This window comes from Brachycentrus maculatus, unplaced genomic scaffold (assembly GCF_059751285.1).
Source record: "Brachycentrus maculatus isolate JH-2025_06_01 unplaced genomic scaffold, ASM5975128v1 h1tg000209l, whole genome shotgun sequence".
NCBI classification, from domain to species: Eukaryota; Metazoa; Arthropoda; class Insecta; order Trichoptera; family Brachycentridae; genus Brachycentrus; species Brachycentrus maculatus.
The window spans coordinates 217,154-238,475 of record NW_028280960.1 but is presented as its reverse complement, the minus strand read 5'-3'; the positions used below and the strand labels follow the sequence as shown (position 1 = coordinate 238,475).

Genomic DNA, 21,322 nt, shown 5'->3' with positions numbered 1-21,322 from the left:
ACAAAATAAGTTGATGTGTCTATTTTTAAATGTATAAATTTTATCTCAAAAGTATTATGAACAGACATTGTTTTATTATTAACCTTTGAGAGAGTCAAGGAATGAGTGTGCTAGGTAAAAAGGGTAACGTGGTCGTAAAAATAGGGATAAATTCCTCGAAATTGAAACTGAAAAACAAATATAAATGGGTGATTATTTCTTTTGTGATTCATATAAAAAAAACCTTTACTGACAATTTGAAATGTTATATATAAAATAATGAAAATTTCATCATATGACAATGAATTCAATAGAAATTATGTTTTATATTGCTTGAAAACTGAATACTTTAAATCAAAATTACTTTTTTACTAAGCAATGTGGAGATTTCTAACGTAATATTAATTTTCAATTTTAGTTTTACCTAGTTAATACGACTTTTTCTTAAAATCAATTATGACATGTGTTTCAATGCATTCCGCATCATTCTCAAACACAGTATGTGAATTTATACATTAATTGTTAAATCAATCACTTATGTTTTGAAATCGTATTTTGTTGTTAAAAAAACACATAAAAAATAATATCGTGACAATTGTTTCGCCTTGTTATGGCATTTTCAAACGAATGTACCGTATGTGAAACTAAGTCTAAATTTTAGAGTTGTGGCCTTGGGATGTTGAAGGGTGAAGAGGGGGTAGGAGTTGTTTTTTTATGAGTGAAAACATAGACAAAAGGGGTAATATTAATTTTCGATGGCACTTTCCAAGATCAGTGCGGCCCTAATGGACACAGTTTGTTCAGTTCGGCCCTGCAGCGCCTAATGAATGCGGTCACAGCAGGTTATTTCCCCTAAAACGTTATCGCGTTTTGAAATATGAGTCTCCTTGGAGGGTCCAGGACATATAACAATTTCTCGTCCAGGAAAAAACAGACGACCCCCCCCCCTTCCCCGCCTTACCTACAACATGGAAGGGTAGTTACTACCGCGGTAGTAGATAATCCAAATATTTCTACTTGTCCGTGAATTAGTTCCGAACCCTGCAAAATCTATCCTAGAATATACAGCGAATAAAACTTAGCAAAAACAAGAATTTTATACGCCAATAATTAAAAAAAAATACTGTAATAACAATTTATTATAATTGGGTTACTCATTTTGTATTACCTACCTACCAAATTTTTTTTTTTTCATAATAAAAAATTTATATGTATAAACTTAATATTTTCAGAAATTTTTCTAATACACAATGAACAGTTTCTAAAATATATTGAATTCCAAAAAATATGTGTAACTTAGCATATTATGATTTATTATAATATAGGTATGGTAAAGAATGTCAATATTTGAATACCGTGCTCGAGGTCCCGGATTCAATTTATACATAAGTAAGTGATTTATCACCTTTTTTTTCAATATTACCTTGCATTGCGGTAAGTGCGGGGCAAATCATCTTTCCTTCATATATTTAACGATCAAGATATCACTGACTCTTTATAATGCAGTGCCCTATACACCAATGAGTGCAGATAGGGGCTGGAAGAATGTTATGACACAAACAAAATAATATTATAAAAGAAAACACTTGTTTTTTTACCACTTGAGTTAATTTTATGACGACTGGTTTCGGAAACTAAACTTCCATCTTCAGGTCTAAATGTAAACTAAGATGGAAGCTTAGCTTCCGAAACAAGTCGTTTTAAAATAAACTTAAGTGGTAAAAAAACATGTGTTTTCTTTAATAATTTCATGTCTTACTTAACACAAAATAAATGCTGAAAAAATAAATAAAATGGGGAATAATATCATGAATCTGATTAATTTTTAATTAAATTGTAATATTTTTTTCACAAGCGTAGTTTTATTGGGATATTTATTAATTAAAAAAACAGCTGTCACTTTTTAGTAATATGGTACTAGATTATGATGTTGAATGCCTTGAAACATGTGTCACATAATAGGTACATATTTTAAGAAGCAAAGGTATTAACTATTAGTTATTTTCATATAGGATTTACTTTGTTTAATTGTTGTTGTGTACGTATACATTTGTATAATGATGCAATTATATTCCATAATCTAAGTAATATCATAACTATTAAATTCAATATCGAAATATCTCATAATCCATCAAAATGCACTTTATCTAATAGTTCAATTTGGTTCTTCCTATGACGAGTCTTATTTCAATTATTTGTATAAAAAAATAAAATATTAACTCGTTTACGACTCCAAAAATACAAGCTCCTCGAAATTATTATACCATTCATATTTTTATATCTAAAGTTAAAAGCGGTCGGTTCACGTCGATATCTCTCATTCCATATCAAATCATGTAGATTTTTTTGTTATTTATGAAACTGCAAGGCTACAAATAACAGCGTTGGAATTTGTATTTTATCTCTGGAACGTGCGCCCAATGTACTTGACAGATGTGCAGGTAGTACTCGACTACACCGTCACATAAAAAAACGTGGGTAATAAATAATTGGAAATGTCCTCGAAGTTAAAAAAAGGAAGAATCTATGTTTTGAGAGTAAAGGGAGAGTAATTAATATTTTCCAACGAGTTACTGAGATGCTCACAAAAATCTTTCAAGTAGAAATACGTTACATGTTATATACTATTTTCAATATTGATTAGAAAAGAGAGACTAAGAAACTATTTAAAAAACATTTTATATACTTCAGAAATTTAACTTTATTTTGTGTTTATTTTAGTGAATACTTAATAGTTTGTAGCTAATAATCCCATTTGATATGAAATCAATTTGTATTATATTTCCTCCATACATATAATCCATTTTTGCAGAGTTAAAATAATGTATAAGCTATAAAGCACCTACCAAGATATTGTCAAAACATTATTATGGTGATATTGATATTGTTTTCACAGCCCTAGTTAATAATAGAGCTTTGAAATATTATTCTCTCCTTATCATGCATGCTTTTAATATGCAAAATAACTATTTAAATGAAATTTGTGGCCTGTTTTTAGAGGGATTAGCCTCCTGCAATGTTTTCCGGCTGTCGATCCATCTCTTTAGAAGTCTACCCGGGAGTCATCTACTTTGGGGTTGGCCGTAAAGTGCAATGGTACCATTTTCCTCGCATGCGCATACCATTGTCTTTCAAAATTATTTTTCGTTTTATTTCAAATAAAAATAAAATATTAAGTAGAAGGCTCTTTACAAATCCCGGTCGTTTACAGATTGTAACACGCATAAAGCAAATACATAAAATGTAATTATACGATTTGCGATTTTTATGGTACCGTGTACGATGCTTGCGTAGTATGAAAAATGTTTCCCATATAGCAAACACGTAGATGGAAAATATTCCAGAGAAATATTAGCATGTTTATTTAGCCGATACACTTACCATATTATGCCGGCAGAAGTGATGCTACTAGGTACTGTAAAAATGTTTTACGGTCAATATTATGTCGAGCCATTTGCAAAAGTGTGGGCACTTATTTACCTTCATCCGACTTATTTACATCGCTTTATAAAATGATAAATACAAGACAAAAATATGAAGAGAAAATTCTAGTTTTCATACTTAAATACGATTATCACGAAATTATCATAACTAACCAACCATCACATCGCATCGGGATGACAGACAGGCTGCACTAGAAGTGGGTTGTTCATGAAAACCAGATCTAGATGATCTGTTCAGATATATTGATCTTGTTCACGAAGAAATTTATTAATTCCTTTCAAATATGCATAATAAAAACTGATGATTTAAAAGGTTCTGATAAACGATTTTTTTTTCTTTGTTTTAAATTATTTTGCATTACACAAACATGACATAAATTCAAATACAAAAAAAATATGAACAAAATATAAATACAAAAAAAAGATCCTATGGCCTGTGTGTGTGTAAACATTATAATTTAGTTGAATATTTTGTTGATTTCATTACTGGCTAATTGATTAATCTCTTCATTGAATTACCAATTTATTTATTCAGATTTCTTATCGACCCTTTTAAAGACATCGACGAAAATTGTGGCTGGGGCTAAAATATATTTTTACTCGTGCATTAAAAACATTGTTAACTTTGTGGTATGGTGATATAATACTCAACCTATCATTCATCGCTCACTTTGTGTAATACATCTAAATAACACTCCTTTATGAATACCGGCTACGGAATAACCATTCCATCATCAGGTCAATATTTTTAAGTGGTATTATACAAAGTGAATGATAAATGATAAAGAGTGAACGAAATGAAAATAATAATATTTGTACTACTTTATAATTAAAAATAAAAAAATTAAACACATTTCAAGACAGTTAAAATTCTCGGCCAAATTCAATAGGATTTGTGATTTAAAATAATTCTTCCCCTGCCGATGCGTTTTTGATCGACGAGTTTTTTTTCAGTCAACGGAATGATCAAATAACAGTACACTCGAAAAGATCCATCGTTAAATTGATCCGGTTTTAATGATCGGATCACTTTTTATCAAAACAGATCCTCCGCTGCAGATCTTCTGAATGACGGATCCTGCCCACCTCTACGTCACATCACTCTGTATTTGCATACATGTTTGCTTCTTTCACATTCACGCATTTCCTCATACGTACCCGTCAAACATTTTATTGTGTACTTGATCATAATAAACCTTTTTCATAGATTTATATTATCCACTGACACTTCGTGATGGAATTGCATTTTTAATTTATTATTAGATTAAAACCAATATTTTTAGCTTTTCCACTTTTTTATTTGACCAGCGACCGGGTTTCGTCGTTACCGACATCACCAGTCTGATGATGTTGGTAACGACGAAACCCGGTCGCTGGTCAAATAAAAAAGTGGAAAAGCTAAAAATATTGGTTTTAATCTAATAATAAATTAAACCTTTTTCGTTCACTGCTTCCAACTACATTACCAGGTTACTCGTTCTACCGTTTTTTGTTCACTCTTTCATTCCACACGTTCAAAACATCCCAACAAATGTTAAAAAATTGTTCGATTTCATTGCGTTTCAGCAGCATTTCACTAATGGTAATTCGGTTTATACAATTTCATTACGTTAATTCATCTGGCACCCAAACATTGCCCTCCTTTTTGTAGCTTGCTCTTTTTAAATGATTTAAAAATGTGGTTGATGTTTAGTGTCTCCGCTATTTCTTGACAGCTTACATGTTAGTCTTGCTCCGCCAGTTTCAAAATTTTATCGACTTTTTCTATCTAGCCGACCAGAGGGAGATACAACTTTGACATAGAAATTTCAGGAATGGGATCGAGCAACAACTTACGGGTCCTTCATTTACTCAAAACATTCTAATCGTACAACTTTTTTATAGTAAAAATGCATCACATAGCGTATTTTTCAGATATTTTATTTATTTTTAAATAAAAATAACTTTGTACAAAATCAAAAAATTGGAAAACAATTTATAGAAAAATATAGACTAAAATGTCCCCTTTGAGGCACATGTTTATTTGAAAGAATTGGTGAGTGTTGCCTGATTTATCGGCATCAACATCATCTAGTGTCAAAAAACCGCAAATACTTTTTATATGACCTATTGTTTCATAATCTATCATACATTCGCCTCGGGATTAATTAATTTAACTAGTCTAAATGTGGCACATTACTAGGTAATTATCTAATTGAGATAAAATTGAATGACCGCAGGGAATACCTATTCTTTTAAGGAAATTATATTTTCTGTATAAGAAATTTGAACGAATTCTCTTTATCTCGAAACATTTTCTCTCTCTGTTTTCTTATCTTTATATTCCATTTAATTAACGTTAGTACTTTTTCTTTCATTCCATTGTGGTTGAATTTGTGATGAACCACAATAAAACAATTTTGGATCAAATGAAAAATATATGTTACTAACCATATTATGAGTAAATAACGTTAAAAAAATACGGGGCCTATTACATACGTAGTCACTAAGTTATTTCCCTTCTATCATTATTATATTCAACCATAAGTACTTGTAAATATTCTCGAAATTCATCCATTAGTATTAGTAAATTTTCAATCATAAGTACCTACTTCTAAGCATTCGCAATGGCGCTCATAAATATGTATGTTATTGAAAATTATCTTCATTTAGAATTTAAAAATACTTATATTAGAAACATCAAATTACCATAGCCATTTTGAATGATTCATAAATATAAATTTCATAAATTTTATTTCACGCTTTAACTATTATCAAAATTAACTTCTTCAGAATATTAATATGAAAAATATTTTATTCTTGTAATAAAATCAGCTCAAATATAAAGTATGGTACATATATTTATATACGTTGGTCGAATCTAAAACTTCCATCGTAGATGTTTAATAATGAGCAAGAATCACAAAAAACTGTACGGAATAAAATGTTGTTTACTTTTTTATTCAAATTCGTGATTGATTTTCACACAATTTAAGAAGTAAAGTGAATTTAAACTAAATAAAATATTAGCGGTTGGAAATATTAACAATTATCAGTGTAAAATGAGTCGAACAGAATTATTTTTACTTACACATATATTTTATTAAAAAAAAATCATTTTCTTTTATTAGATTTCCTCGGCAAGCGAAAACTTCAGAAATTAAATTAAATTCTTTTCAATGAAGTTGTTATGAATAGAAAATTGTAGCTCAGAGGTTATTAGAGAACTGAGCTAGATTTCACCAACAAGAAATTAAATATCAACTAAGTCGTATCTTTGTCAAACATATTACTTATTGCCTATTTTGCTCTGCTCTCTTAGAGATTATGAAAAAGTTATGTAAATTAAAAATGTTATTTACTAATATATCATAAATTATCACAAGTTTTATAAATCCATGATATCACACACTTATCTTCCGTTTTTCATGATTTTGTTTCTCTCTTGGATTGAAAAATTGATTATCAGATTTGCGAACGTGTTCTGTATTCAATACATAATTATAACTACAATATGAGGTTTTTACGTCAGTTACAAAAGTCTAATTATCAATCCAAGGAGATATTGAGAAATTCACGAAAAACCATGCAACGCTTTGTAAAACCACAACACACCATTTTGAATGTAGCTGAAATTTCAATTCCGTTTATAAGTTATTTGTATTATAATGTAACTTACCTCATTAACGTCTCTTTATTTAGTTATCATTGGTAATTAATTCCAAGCATGCTTGTTATATCCATATGAGCAACTTATTTAATGCTGTCTATATGAGTACAATAATCAAGTTTGAGAAAGATATACATATGTTTAAGCGTAGTAATAATTAATCAAGATATAAGCCGCTATTAGGATATTAAGTCATATGAATGTCTCTTCATAAACTATCAAAATATTATCTTACATAAAGAATGTGTAGTGTAAATAAAGTTCATAATAAAAAAATATTAGCAATGTACTATATATAGTAATATGAAAATATTAGCAAGGTACATTATTTTTCATTATGAATTCATTTCGTTTTATTTTGAACGTCTTAAAATGATTACCGCTAAGCAATACTTAATTGAAAATTGGTGAAATCGTCTGAAATTTTAGATTTAAGGCTATTAAAAGAAATTTTAATTGGTTTTCTCAAATATCTCCTCTTTTACCATTGAAATTGAAAAGCGTTTTAAATTAAATAAGCTCATTTATAATTTAAAAGAAATATAATACAATCTGTGAAGTATTTAATTACTGCATTTAAGTATTGTATGTATTCATTTTTTAATATTTATAAAAAAAGCATTGAAAGCGCTTTTTGTTCCGAAAGACTCAAACATATCTTATTACAGTACGAGTATGCAACATCGAGTGGCCTAGGCATTGCTGGTATTCTGTTTTTTCATTCTACTATTTCCCTTCCATTTCATTTCTGTTTTGCAGTGAATACCTTCAATTTGAGCGTTTTTATTTGTCTCCTCTGTATCCCACCAAATACACTCATATTTCATTTCTTGATCCTAAGATTATGAAAGATAAGACTGATCACTAACCTTTCATTAAATTAAAATTCAAGTTGTCGTATCGTTCAAGTTGTCGTATCGTATGCACCATATCATAGAAATTGTGATGAAAAAAGTAGATATTTGTTGCCCTTCGAAGTGAAGTAATTAAAATGTTTGACTACAATACGCATGTATCAGTAAACCATATAAGTATTTTTTCAGTGACAAAGTCACGCGTGATTACTCTATGCACAACATTACGTACTCACACTATTATTCAAAAGATGTACTATATAAATAATAATATTCTCAATATTATTGATGTTTAAAGCATTTACTTTGTGGTTATTCATTTTTACTAAAGCTTAATAATATTAGTAAATAACCACTCACTCACACTCGGTGAGTGGTTATATACTAATACTGTTAAAAATTTTGTTAAAAAATAAATAAGAAAATAAAAACTACTCAATTTGGAGGTATTGTAAAAAAAAATTAATTTAATCACTTCATTTTACTGACAGAAAAATATAGAATCAGGAACAACAAATTTAAAAAATATCATTTCAGTAACAATATTTTATATTACCAATACATCAAAAGCTAACTTGGTGATTTTCCATTGTATAAATTACAAAATAATTTTGCTTAAAAGCACTTTATATCTCATAGTTTAATTATAATTTCAACCGGTTTCAATATAAGCTGTTTGCTTCAAAAACTGTCAACTTTATAATAAAGGTACAAAAAGAAATATGTGCGATTTTAAGTTATTTTGTAAGTAAAACAATATTTTGTGTTCAACAAATTCATAATTCAAAACAATAATGAGAAAGTTTTACATTTTAATTTACAGGGAATTCGCTCAAATTACAATGAAGGTCTTTAAATAATTACGATCGATAGAGTATGATTAATTTCTCAATCTAATTAATAAAATGCTTGGCTTAGTGGTAAAATGTTATCTCGGATAGCTTAGGTTAAAATATTATGCTTCAATTTTTGTCTCCGGGTAATATTAGCTCAAGACAACAATTTTCCTTAAAGTAGATTTAAAAATTGGTAAAGTAAATCTAATTAAAAATTTATGTAATAAATCAGAATTTCGTGTTCTTTATTCTTCGAATACATCCCCCTGTGAAGTAAGAACTTAGCTCCCGGTGCTCTGGAAAACCCACAAAATTCAGTTTGACGGAATATAAATGAGAACAAGATATTAATTTCATGCAAAATGAAGCTGTATTCATATTTTATTATCAAATCTGAATAAATATTTCATTTGTAGACAAAAACTCATATTAAATCATGTTTAATGAAAAATTACCATTATTTAAAAAAAATATAAATTAAAATAAAAAGTTTAAATGGCTAAAGAGAAATTTTTGTCAGAAAAATAATTTTCGTTATTGTTAAAAAAAACAAAGGATTATGAAATAAAAATAAAGAATGTTTGGAAAATCCATATTAATTTAATGGAAAATTCTATTTCTTTAATAAAAAAATAGGCACGGCTGGCTATGGGATTTTTGAAATCGAAAATGCTCGTTTTAGTCATTCAATAAGATTTGATTCGATGAGAAAATAGTATGAAAATTTAAGGTAGAATTGAGAACTTATTTAATATTTTGATTTTTTATTTTATTTTAATAAATCATGAAGGTTTTTAGTAGGTTGATAAACTGTTGTATCGTAATTTCAGCCAGAATCATTTGAATTAGGCTTGTCTTATGTTCTAATTTATTTTTGGAAATACAAGTGGTGTCCTGATTGGTTAAAATTAAAATCAGTCAATTGAGATCTTAAATTTTTAATAATTTTGAAGAAAGGTAAAACATTTCACACAGAGTGAAAGTTTTTTATCATTTATTAAAAATTTGAGTACTTCAATAAGAAGCGAGTATAACTTCATTTCAAAAGCGATGGTGTCTAAAGTTCCACGAACAGATTGCAAGATGTATGTAAATATAATTACAAGTTCCAGAAACTTCGACTTTGCTAGGAATTTAGGGTTGAACCCGGAGTTGAGGAGGGGATGCTTTATATAAGGGATGGAGGAGGGTGGGTAAGTGTTAAATTAAACAATAATAGTTAATAATTGAAACATCAGATGGTAATGTGCTATGTAATATCTTATCGCGGCAACATACGAGCGTATTCGGGCTAATTAAGAATTATTATTCAATAATAATTAGGCAAACACTAATATAGGCTGGGATATTGATTAATGTTTGTGCTTGTGTTCGCGTGGAACGTGTAAGGTATTCACCAAGGCTCAAATGTCGGTCTTATACCAAACTTACAGATTGAATACGTTATACCTACCAATTTATTTTTGTATTTTGAATACCATCGCTTTTACTTCTGACAATCATTTTTTTAGTAAAACTTAAGTAAAATTCCAATATCTAGGATGTTTCTTGATGGGTTTATTTAGAGACTAATTATGAAAAAATAAAATATAAAATACATATTTGGCAGTCATCCAGTAAGAAGATGGTTCCGCCAGTGTAAAGCCTTACTTTTATTTACAAAAAAATACCAAAAAAAAAAACAAACAAAAAGAATAACGGTTAATAAAAACAAATATTTTAAATGCGTTTAGCTTTATCATTAAAGAAATTATGACCACATTTCTAGAAATAAACTAAAACGCGATTATATGATCCGGGTTAATTTATTTTTGTGACAAACATTTTGCATTTTACATGCATTTTCAAATTGTATAAAAAATATATATATTTCAAAATTTATGTAAAGCAGTCAATGAAGTTGGGTTATTATTTTATTGAGTATAATTTTTAGCGAATAAAGCTAAAATTTTCAATAATAATATCTTTAATGAAATACGAAGCGATTCGTCGTTGGGTGATTTGAAATATGACGTCACAGTCGTTGCCTCCTCGCGTCCTGTGCACTCCGCGCTCAGCTTGCCTGTGTTAAAACTACTACCTTAAGGAAACGTATAGCTCCTAACACAAAAGTAGGTGTGTCTGTACTTGTGAGTACGATGGTGTGAAAATTTGTGAATAAACTATAGAAGGAGGCTGTTACTTCATGGATTAAGTAGTGTGCGAAAGTGTCGTCCTGTAGGTAAATTGAAATAATAAGAACCGATTAGAACGTTGATTTTAAAATTAATAAAAATAATATAAGTGACAAAAATTGTGAAAAGGGCCTATTACATGGCATATAATATAATATGACGACAAAATATCTTAAAATAATATTTATATTTAAAATACTATCTATTTTTGAGACCTTAATAAAATTGACCCACTTGGGCATTCATTTATTCAGACCATTGGAAATCTATTTGTAGTTCTGTGGAGAGAAAGTGGGAGTGTTTGATATAACTTATTCTCAGACCACTCATAATGTCTCAATGGTGCGAACAGCTGAATGAATACTCGACTAGCAATACGTCGGCAAAATTAAATATACATAGATACTTTTTGAACGTATTGTTTTTGATCTTAATACAAAAATATGTTCAAATTCAATCCTATTAGGGTTGTTTTTGAAAATGGGAGTGGAGATCGAACCTTAAGCTCCCGTTTGACTCGGGGTCTGCGACACTTGTTAGCAAACCACAATCAGACTAGGTGGATTGTTTTTTAGTATCCCCAATTAAAATGGATGTTTATTTTTATTTCTAAACAAACTGCTCTTGGCCACGTGTTGCTGAGGCTCAGTCTGATTTAACGGAAAAGAAGGAAAATGGCATATAAATAAAGGCGTTTTGTCCAATACAACGTTTTGTCAAAGTTTTAAGAGATTTAAGCAAACGAACAATTACTCACATATATATATATATATATATATATATATATATATATATATATATATATATATATATATATATATATATATATATATATATATATATATATATATATATATATATATATATATATATATATATATATATATATATATATATATATATATATATATATATATATATATATATATATATATATATATATATATATACATATATATATATATATATAGATATATATGTATATATCAAAGTTTTAAGAGATTTAAGCAAACGAACAATTACTCACATATATATATATATATATATATATATATATATATATATATATATATATATATATATATATATATATATATATATATATATATATATATATATATATATATATATATATATATATATATATATATATATATATATATATATATATATATATATATATATATATATATATATATTTATATATATATATATATATATACACATATATATATATATAGATAAATATGTATATATATATATATATATATATATATATTGCAGTAGTAAGAAGTGAATAGAATATCTCTCTATTTGCTAATTTATAGTATACATGTATATACGAATATCTAATTGTTCAAAGTGCCACAGCTTAATTAATTCTGATTAATTTCATTGACGGTGTGGATTAAGTTGTTTGCACTGTCCAACTTGCGGATCCAACTTGCACGGATAGATTGGTATTGCTGTGCTATAATATGTCCCACATATTCCACATTATCAAGGTTCCCAGGATCGTGTAAGCCAAGAATAACATTGGCTCTGCATAATCATAGTGTATAGGAATAATATTGAATAACACGTTGCTAAAAACAAAGTTACCAAATTTTCCTAGACGCCTTAAATTTTTAATTAAGACATCAACACGGTGCAGGTCTTGATCTGCGAAATTGTATAGTGATCGAAAATAATCCTCTTCACGAAACAGTTATTTGAATTTCAGCATTAATGCCTTTTGCGATAATTCAGGCGTTAATCTCAAGTTACAGCGTTATATAATCGAATACCTTGAGATGACTATATAGTTTGTGGATTTATTTAGTACCTTTATTTCAAAACTGTAAAATTAAATATAAAATTTTTAGCATTTGATTAACTGAATCCTGACTATGAGAATAGGGTTGTCGTGACTGAATTGTTTCCCATAATGTATAAATACATAATGTTGACAATGCTTCTGCCGGGAACCGAGCCAAGTATTTTATTGTAGTCACTACACCACAAAAGGAAAAGTTTAATAATTATTAATGTGAAAAGTTTTTTTTTCGCAAATTGAACATATTTTTCAGTTTTCTTACATGATTAAGTTTTCAAATAATATAAATTTCAATTTTTTTCAAAGGATTAGAACTGATTTCAAGTAATTTGAGCCTAATCATATAAGTTTTTTACGGAATTTACTCGGATTTTATCCGTCATTCCTATGTTTTCTTAATTCTACTTTTTTTTTCAATCCCTATGCTCCCTCACTTCCGTGTTATGTATCCCGTCAAATATGTTCCACATAAAAAACAAATAGTGCAGCATTGATATTCTTGATTTCATATAATTAACGATCGAGTCTACACCATGTCAAAACGATGTGGCTTATACACCATTTAAAGACGGATAGCGATTAAAAAGAACTTTAAAAAATCACAACTCTTTAAAATATACTAAAGCCTCTTTTATTCAGAAAACACCTACTATTGAGGGCTACATTAATTATTATTAGTGTTGTTGTTCCCTGTGGACTGCTCCATTCGGGTTTCTAAGGATACTGAAGGGTCTTCCCACCCCACTTCACTAAATGGCTTCCAACACCCGACCGTTAACTGGAGATATTGAACTTTAATGATATTCAGGACAGTTTGGTATTAAAAGTGTTTTTCTAATGGCAAGTTACTATGCTTTCGAAATTCTAAAATAAAAATTAATATCACGAAATTTTGTACATATTATTTCTATGAAGCGTAAATACAATACTTGAACCCGTACAAGCCGATTAGTATAATGCATAATCTTACAAAAAAGGATTTTTAAAGGATTGCCTACAATTTTTCAACTATTAATTTAGCCGGAGACTTATTTAGATCAATTAATATTAAATATTGTAAAACGATAAAAAGTTTAAAAAATGTTTGATATTTTGAAAGACTTCTATCTGAAATTTCACATAGAAGTTCTCTAGTTTTTTGGTTACTCAGTGCTGTTACTATAAGCTGTGTTTAGACTTGTAATAGTCTAATTATTATGCCTTCTTTTCTCAGTGGAAGTTAATTGTAAAAAAAACTCAATTTAACTCTTTTTTTTTTAATGTGAGTTCTATTGTTTAATATATTTATTTTATTTTAAATGATTAAAAAATGTATTATAAGTACCAGGTTGATAGACATCACAACAAATCATTTTACTTTACTTGAGCAGTGTTGCACATTGTGTGACCTAACCTAACCTTACCTTATTTCACCTAACCTAACCATACCTAGCCATTTTTAGGAGGAACATGGTTAAGAATTTGACTTAAACTGTTGTGTTGTTGTTTCCAGGTTCTGGAGAGACGGCCACCGCAACGTTCGACCTGCTGGACTCGTCGCCTTGCCAAGAGATGGCCCTGTCTCCACCGCTCACCTCAGACGCCTTCCTCACCGACACCTCCGACAGCCTGGGCCAGAGTGAACAAGATCAAGGTAGGACCACTTCATTTATACCACGAGCACTGTGACACTAGCAGTGGATAGGGAATCATTTATGGAAAATGGCAGAAAGTGATTTCGAGGATCAAACAGACTAATCTAGCTAAATTGAGATTTTCAACACACAATTTTTAACAAATCATGTTTTTATAAAAAGGTAATGGTTTGAAGCGCTATGAATATTTACATTTCGATTGACTTATTTTTCATCTATTGTCCAAAACTTCAAATCCTGTTTATACCATGTAACAAAAGGTATACATTAAAAAGAGATTAAGCCTGTAACACACACTGTTTTCTATCCACACCCAATTGAACTCAGAATTTTTCAGTAAACCATCATTATAAGTTCCAAAAAATCAGTAGCGTGATTGTCAATCATGGGTAGAATTATGCATATTACACATGTATAAAGTAATCACTTAAACCGTGTGACAGGTCGTAATCCCTGTAAATACCCAAACATTATATTCTTCGTCATCGATGTTGAGTTGTCAAAATGAGAATACAACATTTTGTAAACACGTGAACGAAAAACACATATTTTTGTTACGAAAAAAGATTATCAACAATGAATATGTCATTTTCTTCGCAAATAGAATGCAATAAGTAATTTTCTTGCATTGAATTTTATTTCGAGAATTCTTGTTTTTCTAGAGCTAAGCAGAAAACCCAAAATATATAAGTAAATTCTAAATGTACGAAACACAGTATTCAAATCAAAATGTTTTTCAACATGTTATTTTTTAACAATATTGAGGATGGAATCGCTGCAAACATTGCGGAGTATTCGAGGACTCGCGTGTTTTGTGGATTTTTGTTGGAAATAAATTCGGGTTGCGTATTTTTTGCATAAAATAAAACCTCTTCCAATAGATTTGGGGAAAACATTTTCCGGTTCTTGCTGGCTGTTTTATACGGAAACGATTTTTATATAAATCCCCGCCATTTTCCACAAAACTTTTTTTTCAAATAAATTATATGGGACTAAAATGTAGATACTAAAATAATTATTTTATCGATCAAAATGACCGCCTGAAGATTCTACTGAAAATATATTAATTGTAAAATAATTATTTTTACGTGTCTAAAAAATAAAAAAAATATAATTTTTGACAAAAAAAAATATTTTTATTAAAAAAATAAAATTACCTAAAAACGTTACGTGTCTTAAAATTGATATTTCAACATTACTTTAAGCATTTTTGCCAAAAAAAAAACATAAAATCGTTTGAATAAATAACAAAACTCGACTTTCAAAGTGATATTGAATTAGCAAAAGCTAACAAAAAGTATAGAAATAATGTTACTCCAGATGTCTTATTTTTATCTAGGAATATTTCGGTTAAATATGGGAAACGTGTTTACATCGATTCAAAGTACATGTGACTTCTAAGCGAGGTTTAATAACATATTTTTCAAATGAGGGTGGTATTCCGGGGGTGGGGATTTGATTCCGATCACTCTGTTTTTTACAGGCTTTTTTAATATCGTAATAAACAAATCTTGAAAACTAGTAGTGCCATAAATAAATTAAAACTCGAATTAAATTGAACTTCTAAACATTAATAACCAAAGCCTGAATAAAGTTCTTACAAGTTATGGTGAATTCAGAATGTATTTACTCTTAATTAAATATCAATACACTTTATATTATTATACACGTATATTTCGGTCACGGGTAATCACCCTTTCTGTTTTGTATTGCCAATAAGGGATTCGCTACATATTTAACGAGTTCCTGAATTTCATAACTCAGAATAAATTTTTAATTATCTCAACAACAAGAATAACAACATCCACCCTCTCACCCTTTGCGCCAGTACCTCTTTTCGCCCACAGTTTGGGGTCGTTGCTAGAAATTTCCAAATCTCCAATAAATAATACCGAAGCAGAAACTTGGGTATCGGGTTTGGTCCTATTTAAGCTGTTTAGGCCTCTACCTCACCCCACGCTTTGTAAAGTGTATATAAATAAACATTAGCATTTTATATATTTAACCTTTACAAACCTCGTATGAATAATGTAACGTTATATTTTAAGTTGCATGTATTTTATATTATTTCAATATTGAGGAAGCAATTAATAATTGCAAAATACTTCCTTATAAATCTCACTTAAAGTAGGATAGAAAGATTATTGGAAAGAATTCTGGATATTTAAAAATTATGTTATTTTTTATGATACATGTACAATTAATGAAAGAGGCATAGCGGAAATGTTTTTCAATGCCCTTTTTTGTATCAATATTTTACGACACATTTTTATAATTTGACTAACTAAGAATAAAAACCATCGCAGAAATATAGAAATAAATATAATAAACATACTAGTAAAAAAAACCCCGTCTCTAAAAATCACTATGGAATTACACATTTTACATCTATACATTTTGTGTAGGTGTAAGCGTGTGCATTTTGCTATGAAAATGGTGGATAGTGTTTCTTGCATACTGTTATAGCGATTGTCCTGACGAAGGCACTGGTACTTGTGTAAACTGGTAGACTTGAGTGAGCGGTTATATACAAATATTGAAAAAAACGTGTTGTTAAAATTAACTGCTCTCAAGCAAGATAAGTGTACTCAGTGAATAGGGCACATGACGCTTAATTTCGAAGTATCTTTGCTCGAATCTCACATCAGACAGTAAGTAATAGTAGGTATTTAAATTAATTTATTATTAAAGTAATGTCTTGAATTTCACAAACTATCTTTGTCGTAAAAATCAATGATTGAAGTGGCGTGATAAAAGTTACCATTCTGTATATTTTCCCATTTGCTGATGAAGCAGGAGTATTGTTTTTTTTATATAAGAGAAATAAAGGTTTTTATAAAATGTAACAGCTCTCAGATATTTAACATTCTACTCTGATAGACATATATGTAGTACATAAGTCACAAATAATTTTATGTTTTATAAATATATATATATATATATATATATATATATATATATATATATATATATATATATATATATATATATATATATATATATATATATATATATATATATATATATATATATATATATATATATATATATATATATATATATATAAATATATATTTATATATATATACATATATAAATATGTATATATATATATTTATATACATATATATATATATATATATATATATATATATTATATACATATATATATATATATATATATATATATATATATAAATATATATATATATATATATATATATATATATATATATATATATATATATATATATATATATATATATATATATATATATATATATATATATATAAATATATACATATATATATATATATATATATATATATATATATATATATATATATATATATATATATATATATATATATATATATGTATATATATAAATATATATATATATATATATATATATATATATATATATATATATATATATATAAATATATATATAAATATATACATATATATATATATATATATATATATATATATATATATATATATATATATATATATATATATATATATATATATATATATATATATATATATATATATATATATATATATATATATATATATATATACATATATATATATATATATGTGTGTGTGTGTATTTTTTTTTAAACATTACAATATATTAATTAAAATGTCATGATTGATCAATATGAACCCTTTTTATGACTAACTTATGGTATACCTTAGCAGTATTAGAATTAAATTCACAATGCTCACTCATTTTTAATTTTTCCCACACTCCTCCTACTTTATCTACTTTTTAATTACGTCTTACTTTTTTGAGATATTGAATAAGCTTGGCGAAAAAAAGTTCATAACAAATTGATATATAATTTTTTGAGCAAAAATTACATTATTTTATCGGCTAACAGCGTCTCACGCCGATAAAATAATGTAATTTTTGCTCAATTTTTTTTTACCTATAGCTTTTAATTCATTTTATTAATTTTTTTTAGTTTTACTATAAAACTAGAACTAAACTTTGAAATTTCAATTAAATTTGAGTAGTGTGACTGTCAATCGTGGGTTGAATAGTGAATATTACAGTGTGAAAAGTGATTACTTTACGTGATAAGCCCTGTAAACAGACTTCCATATTCTTCTTTATCTACATATATTGAGATGTCATATGAATTCACCCTATTGTTTACCCCAAGATAAATAAAGAGATGGTAAAAGAACTCTCGTCTATCTGTCACTTGTCTGTTATCTTCCGATATCAATTAATTATCGTGTTTTTATAACCAACTCTCCTTAATGTTCTTCCACATTTTAATTCTTCAACTATTTTTAATATTAAAAATAAGTCCTGGTAAGATATCATCAAGTTTTCTCTTATCGTAATCAGAGGAAGCCGAAAAAGTGAATTCCCCGAGCTCGCGAGAAAGGGGGTTTTAGAGTTTTGTTTCCAGAAAACCTTCTAAAAAGTACTTTAGAGCAGCAGTATTAAACTGTATTATATTAAGGCAATGCTCCAGAGACCTTTTCGGGGAATTTGTTTCTTTCAAAACATTGTAATCAATCTTCGGGCTCTTCGTACTACTGGAGTACAAACCGTATTAATAGTTCAAGCCCGCAGGGTGGGGGGAGGGCTGGGAGGGCGGGGAGGAGGAAGGAAGTTAGAAAAGTTTCAGGATCGGGGTAAGTTCGGATGAGTAACGCCATATTTTCAGCGCTCTTGTTTCTGTTTCAGCCGCAGGAATATTGATTTTATCGCTTGCAAGCAAAACTAAACGCGAGGTATTATCAGAAGTAGGAGCATACAGGACCATTTATTATGTAATAGGTATACGGGCTCTAACCTTTGTTATAAAACGACTGGGCCACATAATAAAACAGATGGTACTAAGCTACATCATATACTATTCATAACTCGCTGTAAAACAGGCGACCTATTCAAATACTTGAAAAAAGTATCTGCGTTGTTCAAAGCAGTTTGGATCTCTGTTTACAATAGTTTCATATATTTGTATCAGATAATACCATCGACTTAATTTCCATTAGATATGACGGCATATGTTTGTATATATTCCACTATGGACTTTGGAAACATTGCAGAGCCGATCAATGGACAAATGTTGGTACATGTATATATGGTATGTCAATAGATAGTACCAAATCATGTATGAATCCATGTCAATTCAAATCTAAATGTTCGTTTGATCAACATCTTAAATTTCCAAAGTTATTTTCATTTTTTTTGACACAGTGCTATATTTAAAAACGCCTGTGTTTTTTTTATGCACTATTTATTATTGTCTGTTTGATTTCGCTAAACCTTGGCATCGTGCAACCGGATACAGCTCATTATAAGAATGACAATTACATTTATTTTTATGAAGTTCAAAGTATTATTTTATTCAAATGTTGAGAAAATACAAATGATCGCCGGCTATTCATTCATTCAAACAAATCGATAATAAATTATGAATGACATTCGTGTTGTAGAAAGGTACCTACCTTATGAATTCATTGCTTTCATTTACTTGTTGAAAATAAGAAATAATAAATTAAGATTTTAAACTGCTCAGTCAGGTAAATATTTTTTACATTTTTCACACTATTAGCACACTTTGCACTCCATCGTTTTTACAACTGGTTTTCAGATCAAAATAGATATTACTATAATAAAACAGTCTATTATATATCAGTTTGTATTATTAACATAAGAATTTCTCTGACGTCACGTTTTCCAACTTGTAAAACTAGGGGGTGTAGTATAATAAGATTGATTGATGTTTAATTAATTTGATGTATCCACGACAAAGTATTAACTTCTAATTAGATTTTAATTTGACAGTTCAGCCTATGTAATTATCTTTCAAGCTTGTGTAATTACCATTACAATGTTATATAAACGTAAAAATATTAAACGAGGAACTACAAATTAAACTGATAGATGGTTAAAATTAAAAGGTACATTTCATATTTGAAATGCCAGATCAATATATTTGTTAGATATTCAATCTCAAAAAAGTGTGTCAATTTGCTGTGGGCCAAAATCGCAAAAAAATATCATTCACCGTCACTAATTAGTATGCTTAGAGTAACTATGTTTATTTTTAATTAATGTTTTATTTAGTAAATACCACTATTTCTTAAAATCTACTGAGACACGTGTTTCGATGCATTCCGCATCATTTTCAAACACCGTATGCGGAATGATGCGAATGCATCGAAACACGTGTCACAGTAGATTTTAAGAAATAGTGGTATTTACTAAATAAAACATTAATTAAAAATGGATACATTTTACCACAAAGTGACTGCCGAATCAATTAATGAAATAACTATGTTTAATCGTGAAAAATAATGAAGCTATCTTTAATTAGGTTATATTTGTAATAATTTACTTTGATTTATATTTCAACATCCTTGATTTTGAAAAATATGGTCCGAATAAATTAATGATTAAGTAAAAAGGAAGTTGAGTTTCCGTCAAAGACTAATAATTTCGTAAGAAAAACGAAAATCTCCTCGAGTACATCTAAAATTCATAGCGATTTAATATTTAACATTATTTGAGATTTCCAGTAATTTTATTAACTTCAAATATACATTTTATAATATTTCGATGGGAAATTGTTTGGTTTATAATTGTAAAATATTTTGTTTATTACTAAAAAGTTTGGTTGTTTAAAATCCGGTTTTACAATTAATATATCGAAATCAAATATTTTTATAAATCAGGTTGTTGAGTGACAGCTGTTGCGCTATGTTAGAATTATTAAAGAGTGATGTAAATCAATTTGAATTAATGAATTTCATACGAAAATGAAATTCAAAATATTGCACATCAAAATATAAAATAGTACCTACATTTATCGAAAAAATATCAGGCTAACTTTGAAATATTCAAGTGATCTTATATTTATAGTTAATTTAGGAAAGGCGAGGTGTTTAACCCAGAGT

At 28.1% G+C, this 21,322-nt stretch overlaps 1 protein-coding gene across 1 annotated transcript in view; it reads left to right on the top strand.

Moving 5' to 3' along the window:
• LOC148307104 (uncharacterized) overlaps positions 1-21,322 on the top strand; it is a 122,122-nt gene that overhangs the window by 21,962 nt on the left and 78,838 nt on the right. The window contains exon 3 of the mRNA XM_088263933.1: positions 14,244-14,384. Within this exon, the coding sequence (XP_088120059.1) occupies positions 14,244-14,384 (141 nt within the window). The remainder of the gene's footprint in view (positions 1-14,243; positions 14,385-21,322) is intronic.